Consider the following 9854-nt stretch of genomic DNA (forward strand, 5'->3'; position numbering starts at 1 on the left):
TCATGGAAGTGTTAGGAATAAGGAATAAGAAATAAATAAGAGGGAAGAAAACGAAGAAAGGCAGCAAAACTTTACGTTAAGCAGTGTTCATTTTGACAAGAATTTTAAATTTAGTTTTAGTCTTAGTCGCTTACTGAAAATTGTAGTTGGTTTAAAGTCACATTTTAGTCTTTTTTTTGTTTTGTTTTAGTCAAGATTTAGTCAGTGGAACTCAGTTTTAATTTTAGTCTAATTTTAGTCAATGTTTTAGTCATAATTTTCTCAGACAGTTTCATGATGCTGTAATGGATTTTGCTGATGGATATTTCTCCTGGCTGTAAAAATTCCAATGAGAAGTAAGCATACCTTAAACTGTGTTTAGTCATCTAGGCTGAGAACGTGTTACTGACTGACCGCGCTTATTTCATATATCATATAAAAATTAATGCCTCAATATATATTTTTCCACTCTTTAATTGTAGAACTGCGTGTAGCGCTTTGATTCGCTCAGCCCCTAACTGCTCTGCGTGCTCTCTCTCGCTCTCTCTCTCTCTGTCTCTCGCTCTCTCTCTCTCTCTGTCTCTCGCTCTCTCTCTCTCTCTGTATCTTGCTCGCTGTCTCTCTCTCTGTCTCTTGCTCTCTCTCTCTCTGTATCTTGCTCGCTCTCTCTCTCTGTCTCTCGCTCTCTCTCTGTCTCTCACTCTCTCTCTCTCTCTCGCTCTCTCTCTCTCTCTCTCTCTCGCTCTCTCTCTCTCTCTGTCTCTCGCTCTCTCTCTCTCTCTGTATCTTGCTCGCTGTCTCTCTCTCTGTCTCTTGCTCTCTCTCTCTCTGTATCTTGCTCGCTCTCTCTCTCTGTCTCTCGCTCTCTCTCTGTCTCTCTCTCTCGCTCTCTCTCTCTCTCTGTCTCTCGCTCTCTCTCTCTCTCTGTCTCTCTCTCTCTCTCTGTCTCTCGCTCTCTCTCTCTCTCTGTCTCTCGCTCTCTCTCTCTGTATTTTGCTCGCTCTCTCTCTGTCTCTCGCTCTCTCTCTCTCTGTATTTTGCTCGCTCTCTCTCTCTGTCTCTCGCTCTCTCTCTCTGTCTCTCGCTCTCTCTCTCTCTGTATTTTGCTCGCTCTCTCTCTCTGTCTCTCGCTCTCTCTCTCTGTCTCTCGCTCGCTCTCTCTCTCTGTCTCTCGCTCTCTCTCTCTGTCTCTCGCTCTCTCTCTCTCTCTGAATCTTGCTCTCTCTCTCTGTCGCTCACTCTCTCTCTGTCTCTCGCTCGCTCTCTCTCTCTGTCTCTCGCTCTCTCTCTCTGTCTCTCGCTCTCTCTCTCTGTCTCTCGCTCTCTCTCTCTCTGTATTTTGCTCGCTCTCTCTCTCTGTCTCTCGCTCTCTCTCTCTGTCTCTCGCTCGCTCTCTCTCTCTGTCTCTCGCTCTCTCTCTCTGTCTCTCGCTCTCTCTCTCTGTCTCCCGCTCTCTCTCTCTCTCTGTCTCTCGCTCTCTCTCTCTGTCTCTCGCTCTCTCTCTCTCTCTCTGTCGCTCACTCTCTCTCTGTCTCTCGCTCTCTCTCTCTCTGTCTCTCGCTCTCTCTCTCTGTATCTTGCTCGCTCTCTCTCTCTCTGTCTCTCGCTCTCTCTCTCTCTCTCTGTCGCTCGCTCGCTCACCAGGGGCAGTGAGAATTTGACTTGCACTTGCAGATAAATGATTGGTTAAAAAGGAAAACAACCAATGCTTTGAGGTTGTCCGCCCGAACAGAGCCGACTATTTCGTCTCGTCTTTACTCGTCAGGGCATAATGAATGATTTTTGTTGTCAATATTTTTTTCATTTACGTTGTTTAGTCATGAAATAAAATGACGTCAACGAATACTTATCGTCAAAATTTTAGCTGAAATGAACACTGACGTTAAGATACTTTACGCTGCTGAAACACAGACGTGTGTCATCAGCTGTAACTGACCTCTGACATGTAGTCATCGACGCTGTCCTTGTAGACGGGGCGGATGTAGGCGTAGACGGGGATGGAGTAGGAGCTGTTGGGGAGCGTCGACACCCTCATGGCCTCCCGGACGCGATGGCGGACGAACAGTCGGGCTTGGTAGGAATCTCTGAGCTCCTGCTCCAGGTAGATGGAGGGGAAGAGGGCGGTGGACGCGTTCCAGAGCCACAGCAGGTCGTCGTTCCTCCGCTTCTCGATATCGGGGCATTCTCCGGAGAAGTCGGCCATGTCCTGGTTGTAGTCGTAGTTGTAGCAGTCGGGGTACAGGTAGTACCCCCAGAGTCTGTTCGGCCTCAGTCTCTTCCCGATGCGAATAGATCGGAGGAAGTATCTCTTGGCGGCTCGTTCGAACACGATCTTCGCCCTGTCCTCCGCCTCGTTGTCGGACAGCGCCGGGTTCTTCTCCTTCACCGTCTCGATGGAGATCTGTCTGTAGATGTCTTTGCTGCCCCAGTTTCGGACCCACTGCGGCCTCCACTCTTCGAAGTCGAGCACGGCGAGGCCGGGCTGGTGCGAGGGGATGTAGTACTCGATGTCGTCCTCCGCCAGCTCGTGGTGCTCTTCGAAGTCGATCAGCTGCGGCAGGCCCTCGTCGTACATCTCGCCCGTGTCTTCGTCCACGTACGGGAAGATGCCGAAGCGGTCGGTGTAGAAGATGGAGATGCTTTGGTTGGTCGCCGCCCTCAGAGTGCTGCTGACGAACTGGAAGTAGGAGAGGTCGAGAGGCATGCCGAACCGCTCGGCGCACAGCTCCGTCGGGGCGTTCCACATGAACAGGAACGGGCGGTCGGGCTTGACGGGCGGGTCCGTCCTCGGTAACGCCCGGCCGAGGGCCAGGACCGCCAGGGCGATGAAGACGTAGGTGAAACGCCGTTCATCACTGAGCCGTCTGTCTGGGATCATGTTGGAACAGGGATCCGCTCTGCGAGGAAGACACAGTGACTCTGATTTGACATAAGAATGAGAAGAATGAGTTCCTGCAGCATTTAGATGGTTTGAAATGAAATCTTTGTATGGAAGTGAGAAAATATTGTCCTGCTGTCAGAGCTGCGGCTCTCACTGTTATTATTTGATGTATTTTTTTTTACAAATGTAAACAAAATGTTGCACAATATGACATCATCACAGCAGAATGTGTTGCTGTCAGGTGAAAATCTCCCAAATGTCAGCAGCCTTGTTTTCAGCTTGACCACCATGCAGTTTGAGTTTTCAGTTTCAATGAGTTTCAACAAGGTTTCATCAGAGCAAGAGGAGAAAGTAATCCTTCAGTTCAAGTTAAAACATGAAAATCACCAAAGCTGGAGTTGTGAGGTTTTCACGTGACAGCAGCAACATGGCACCATGTTGAAGACAGAGCAGATTTATGTCTGTAGATGTGTGTTTTTAATATCTTGAGGATAAGGATCTGCAGGAATAATTGTTTGGATTTTCTTTTGTTGCGCAAATGTTTGAGCTGGAATGTGAGATCTCAGCAGCTTCAGTTACCATCTGGTTTCTGTTGATGGCAGCGGCCGACAGGTTAGAAAGCAAGCTGGCGACCACAAAGTTGTTCAAATTGCCAACTGACAGTCATAATCTGAGAAGGGAAAGTGAATGAGAAACGCTGTCCCCTCCCTCCCCTCCCCTCCCTCCCCTCCCCTCCCTCCACAGCTGAGCTGCCCTTGAGCAAGGCAGCGAACCCCCAGCTGCTCAGAGACCGATGAAGACTGAGGCTCTCGGTCTCAGTCGACTTCACAGGATAAATAAAGGTGTAAAAACATTTGCTGCCTGAAAATTTGAAGAAATGAGCCAATGGAATTTTATTAAAATATTTGTAAAACTGAATCAAATGTAATATATAAAAGCACAAGGAGCAAACTGAAAGATGACATCCAGTATTTACCTCTAATCACAGATAGTTGTCTACATTGGCCTTTTTTTTTTTTTTTTTTTATAATTTTGCCCGTTCAAAAAACTCATGCATAAATTCTCACTTGAACTTCTGAGCATGTTTTTCTGTTAACAGTTAATAACAGACACAAAGCTCTATATGTTCAGTTCACAGAATCTGAAGTAATTTAATGAAATCGAGGCATATTAAAGGCAGAGATTCATTCTGACAGTTGAGATATCAACTTTTGTAATTTGATAAGGTTTAATAAACTAAATCAGACTTCTGTCAGTTTAAGCAGCTGGTGAACTTGACCCCAATAACCATCTGGGTTTAACACCCTTTTAAACATGGAAATGCCAATAAACCTTTGATCCCCCCCAAAAAAAACACAGAACCTTAACGAGACATTAACATTACAGCCAGTCAAGTCAGACTCTAACAGTCTGGTAGAAAGTGTCACTGTGCACCAACCTGCTCTGGAGATCAAACCTCCTGCCGTCCAACCTGCACACTTGGTAAATCCTTTTTGTTGCTGCTGGAAATTATTACCTCTTAGTCATAAACGGTAGCCTAGTTCTCATCTGGGAGTCTAAATAGCATGTCTTTAAATAAGCTTGGAGCCTAAGCTTAAATTACACGGAGAACACTTGTGGAAACTTGTCAGAGAAGAAGTCAGCTCTTGATTCATGTCCTGCTGCCCTGAGGTATTCCAGATTTTATTGGGCCGTCCTGTTGTTTACCGGGTTGGAATGAGCGTCTGCAGGAGGGACGTGAGGAAGCTACTATATGAGGACAATGTGTGGACACCGCCGCTCATATCCGAGGTATTTGTCGGGGCACGCAAGGAATGCAGAGTTCCCACTTTTTAACTTGGTCAACTCTGGAAATGTACTGAACACTGTGGGAAATCCACTCGCTTTCATCAGAGATGTGACTCATCTGATGAAGCAGACGCTCGTTGTTTCCATTATAAAATCATCTTTGACTTGAGCCGAAATACTGGAACAGCAAGAACAACAGTGAGGTGTGTAACCGGAGGGTCTGAATCACCGGGTGACTGTGAGGATTTGGGCAGGGAAAGTGAATGAGGATCGCTCTCCCTCTCCACAGCATCTATCATCAGGAACACTGATGTCTGCTTAGAAACTGTTGATATCTGTTCAGAGGAGAGCAGGAGACTGTAAGCTACAACAGCCTCATAACCAGTCTGGAGGGTTTTCTACTGCAGTGTTTCCTCTGTATTTAGGATATTCAAACCGGGTGCACATGCCTTACCCAGGGGCGGACTTAATGATTTGGGGGCCCTAGGCAAAGGCAAGCATGGGGCCCCCTGAATCCCAACCCTTTGCCTTTTTAATCCATTCTTTCTATACCTTACCTTCAAGTTGAGCTGAGAAAAGTATGCATTGCAGGGAGGAGAGGAGACGAGAGGTATAGTGGGGGAGGAGGGAGGAGAGGAGATGGGAGGTAGGGAGGGAGGAGAGGAGACAAGAGGTAGGGAGGGAGGAGAGGAGACGAGGCGTAGGGAAGGAGGAGAGGAGGCGAGAGGTAGGGAAGAGAAACGGCTTTCTGAATCTGCTGTCAGACCAGATGGATTTTACACCTGAACTCCACAGCATGGATAACCTTTGCGTATCGAAACTTGTTGCAGCACTTCAGTCATGTTAAGCTGCTGCAGCAGGTCTGTTGTTGCTCTGCTGCGGTCTGCTGGTTGTGTTGAGCCGGTCTACAGTGAACACAGTGATCTTTGCTTATCTCTCCATAAACAACTCAGAGAAGTTGGACCTCTTCAGACCACAATGACCAGGTAACTGCACTTCCTCAAATTTGGAAAGGGGAACTCTTTGGCGTTCTGCAGCATCACTGTGTGTTTGTGTTGCTGTCCGCTCGGTGCAGATGGCATGTTTTTGTTTGTCCGCATAGAAAATACTCCAGTAGAGCTGCTCAGTGGACGCCAGTAGAAGACTGGGGTCGGGACGTCCGGTGGCTCAGTCCTAATCGCAGAGGCTCAGGTTCAAATCCCGTACCCTTTACTGCGTGTCATCCCCTCTCTCTGCCCTCTCTGCCCTGTCTCTCTCTACTGTGACTGTCTAAAATAAAGCAGAAATGCCAAAAAAATAATCTTAAAAAAACAAGAAGACTGTGGTTGTACTGGGAAGCTCCCAGCGCTGGAGCTCAGCAAAACCCTGGATGAATGAAGAAACGACGACGTACTAGCTGTATCTACTGTACTCACAGAGATGACCAAGTGATTGATGATTTATTTTTATTAATTTTATTTTGTTACTTCAGTGTGATGCACGCTAGATGCCCAGCCCACATTTGATCTACATCCAAACTTCACACTGCAGCCGACAACATCAACATCCATCCATCTGATTCTGTATTAACATCAAGTGCTAAAATGTTTTCAGAAAGGCATTTATTAAGATTTATTTTAAGTTTTAATTCATATAAGTGAGACATTACTGTGTTTGTCATGACCGATTCTCTAAAGTGCGACACTCACATGTACAATCTCTGACAGACAATGTTGCTTCATCCTTCCCTGAGTGAGTCTTTAATGATACAATTAGGAAATTATTTGACCATTTTGGATGTAATCATATATTTTCTCATAGAGTTTCACATATATGGGAAATAAGCTCTTTTAAACAGTTGTAACCCATCATAACTCAAAACAGAATTTCTTACTTAATTAATTACAGTTTTACTCCAGTGCTTACAACCTTTACATCACACACAACAAACATTTCACAGCCTCAAACTCAATCTTAGCTTTCACACACTGTTAGCACTTAGATCCAAACCTCATACAATCAATTCCCAAGTGAAAAACATGTTTTAAAGTCACAATGAAATAAAAATAAATAACTTTTACACCTTGTTAGCTAATCTTCTATGTCATAATATTCACCTACTTAAAAATAAATGTCAAAATTTTTATATCAAAATTTGAAAAATTCAACCAATAAAACATCTCAGAGTTTTGAACAGTCCCGCCCCTCCCATCAAATCAAACACCCTTTCTCTCCCTAACTGATCTCCCATTGGTTAACACTTTTGAATGATCCCTCCCTGCGTTATGTCCCGCCCCCAACATCCTGTTTCAACAGGAAGTACATCACATTAAGGAAGCAAGATGCTGTCAAAATGCTGTTTCACTGTGACTTTAAATTCAATAAATCACTATGTAAACAAAGCAGTCTATCAGCAGGGGGCGCCATTCTGCAAATCACTGTTTGGGCTTTTAAGCTGCAACAGAAACTAAACCCAAATTAGCACGAGCTCTCTCGGATGCGACAGTTTGGCCGAACATCTCCGGCCCGCGTAGCACTGACAGGTGAATTTCTCGGCCAAGGCGCTGAGGTCGGCGGCGGAGGGAAACCCGACGGCCAGGTACTTCCTGTCCGCCTGCAGGATGTGGAAGCGGTCGGGGTTCAGGTGGAGGTAGTCCGCCGAGCCGTAGCTCTTCCTGACGCAGCGGCCGTTTCCCTGGCACAAGACTTTGCTGCAGAGTCTGGCAGCAGCCGTCACGTTGGCGATGTACGGGTTGAGGCTGGACGTTAGATATTCAGACAGAGACTCACAAGCAGCCTGGAGGAAGAGAGGAGGATGGGAGGGGAAGAAGAGAGAGGAAAATTAAACCCATTTCATCATTTTTTGAAAGGACAGTTGGGAACTTAACTCCTTGGTTGACAATAACACTTTCACAGAATGGGTTAGGGTTAGCAGGGTGGGAATTTCAGGTGATGATTTCTGTTTTTTAATGGATATATATACCATGTCGTTAATGAACTCTTCAGTTATTCTTACAGTGGTGAAAAAATAGAGAAAAGTAGAGAAAAGGTGGGAGCTGCTGTGACACGCTGCCACCCACGGCAATATTGGTTGAATAAAACCAAAAGTCATCTGTGTTCCTGTTTTCAGACCTGTGAAGTGTTGCACAGGCATCATGGCTGCGGTCGCACACACATGATGTACAGCTTAGATAAACGGTGAAGAGCTACACATTCCTCTACACACCTGTCTTCACATCCATTGAAGGTTTAGGTTCAGGTTCAGCTCCACTTTTTTTTCTCTTGGCATTTTTGCCTTTATTAGATAGTTCAAAGTACATTGAGACAGGGAAGTTTGGGGCAGAGTGGGATTTGAACGTTGTGGTTACATGGTATGTGCCTTAGCCAACCAGGCCGCTCTACTGGCAGTTTCTAAGTGGACATCACAAAAATGCGAACTACACTGAGCGGTCAGTAAACAGTAAGTACACAGTGAGGAAGTGAAGTCACCTGGTTGTTGTAGTCTGAACTGGCTCCCCACATCACGATGCCTGAACCTCCCAGTGCTGCAGTCTCTCCGATGCTGCTGACCAAGTCCTCCTGTCAGTTAACACACAGCAACACTGTGTTCCAGCACTGTATTTATGACCACATTTTATCACCTCTATGTTTTATCGCTGTGCAAATAAAGAAACTAAACTAGACAAAACCAGAAGGGAATAAGTGCTGCATTGGGTCCTTACTGTAGAATGGACAGGTGCACATCGATGGAGGTAAGAATCTTTCTACTGTAAATGTACATGAACCTCCAGTCACACCAGTAGTTGCCAGCAAAACAAAAATGTCCAAAGCATTCTGTCTCATTGCAAAAACTAAAAAGCCTTTATTTCACATGGCAAGAATAGATTAAAAACGTTTGCACCAACACCTTCTTCATGGAGTGATCGAGTGCCTTGGACAATTCTTTTGCTGGGAACTTAAACTGAGTTCCTCACCTGGCTCAGAAACTTCTGGTTCTGGTTGCGGTAGAGCAGCCTTGAGTAAACGTAGACCGGCATCGTGTACGGTCGTTTGGGCAGAGCCGCCACCCTCTGCGCCTCCTGGACTCGGTTTTGGACGTAGAGCGCCGCGGCGGAGGAGTTCCTCATGGACAGGTCCAGGTAGATGGAGGGGAAGAGGGCGGTGCTGCTCTCCCACAGCCACAGCAGCTGGTCGTTCTGCCTCTGGATCTTCTTGGAGCATTTCCCTGTGTAGCCAGGCTTGTCCCAGCCGTAGTTGTAGCAGTCTGGGAAAAGGTAGAAGCCCCACCGCCGGCTCGGCCGCTCGTCGACACCGAGGGCGATGGTCTTCTCCATGTACCTTCGTCCGGCACACTGGAACTGTTTCTTGGCCTTACTGGTTATTTGCTTTGATGTTAAAAACGGAGATGTTTCTTGGGCGTGAGCGAGGGACAGCTTGTGATAAATGCGTTTTGATCCCCAGTTTCGGTCCCACAGGGGGCGCCAGGACTCCCAGTCAATGACAGCCAGCCCAGCAGAGGAATCCTGGAAGATGTAATGATCGATTTCTCTCTGGGCCTTCGCCAGGTGCCCCGTCAGGTTTCCCTTTTGGGGAATGCCGCCACTGAAGCGCTTGTGTTTGACAAGGTCAGCTTTGGGGTAGAGGCCCAGACGATTCTCATAGAAGATGGTGAGGAACTGACCGGGGACGGCGGCGGGCGTGGTCACCGCCTGGAAGGCCGAGGTGTCCAACGGGATTTCGAGTTTGCGGCATTGATCGATGGGGGTGTGCCATATGGCCACGAAGGGGTGGCCGTCAATCAGCGGAGGCTCGGTCGGTAAAGGGAAGACGACAGTGATGCAACCCAGGAGGCAGAGGGCGAGGCGGGACAGGAGGCGGGACATCACGGCTCTGGACCAATGAGACAGGGAGTCATTTGAGAAATGGGGTTGAAAATCAATGCAAATAAAACACGTCTTCATACAGAAGTGGATCAACTCATCTGGACCAGACTGTCATTACATTACACTACAACAAGTAAAACTACAGTACACCTCTGTATTTCTTCAGGTGGGAAGAAAAGGAAATGTATTTTCTCATTGCCACCAATGCATTTTATAAAATGATGTAACAGGGTTTTCAACAGCTATCAAAGGTCAGGAAAATTGCCTTGCAATGACTTTTCTATTAAAATGAGGAAATTAACTCTAAAACATAAAGATGCAGCTGTAGAACCTTTGTAGAGCCT

General features: G+C 46.7%; 2 protein-coding genes across 2 annotated transcripts in view; both read right to left on the reverse strand.

Moving 5' to 3' along the window:
- The window catches only part of LOC139918371 (hyaluronidase PH-20-like), an 11791-nt gene extending 8934 nt beyond the window's left edge, over positions 1-2857 (reverse strand). Inside the window, exon 1 of the mRNA XM_071907741.2 lies at positions 1916-2857. Coding sequence (XP_071763842.2) covers positions 1916-2857 — 942 coding nt within the window. The remainder of the gene's footprint in view (positions 1-1915) is intronic.
- Positions 2858-6079: 3222 nt separating this feature from the next.
- On the reverse strand, positions 6080-9510 carry LOC139918367 (hyaluronidase PH-20-like). Its single transcript, XM_071907727.2, has 3 exons — positions 8602-9510; positions 8117-8206; positions 6080-7424 (listed from the first exon to the last, which is right to left on the reverse strand). The coding sequence occupies exons 1-3, from the start codon at positions 9508-9510 to the stop codon at positions 7095-7097; spliced, it is 1329 nt and encodes a 442-aa protein (XP_071763828.2). The 3' UTR covers positions 6080-7094.
- Positions 9511-9854: the final 344 nt, after the last annotated feature.

This window comes from Centroberyx gerrardi, chromosome 4 (assembly GCF_048128805.1).
Source record: "Centroberyx gerrardi isolate f3 chromosome 4, fCenGer3.hap1.cur.20231027, whole genome shotgun sequence".
Lineage (NCBI taxonomy): Eukaryota > Metazoa > Chordata > Actinopteri > Beryciformes > Berycidae > Centroberyx > Centroberyx gerrardi.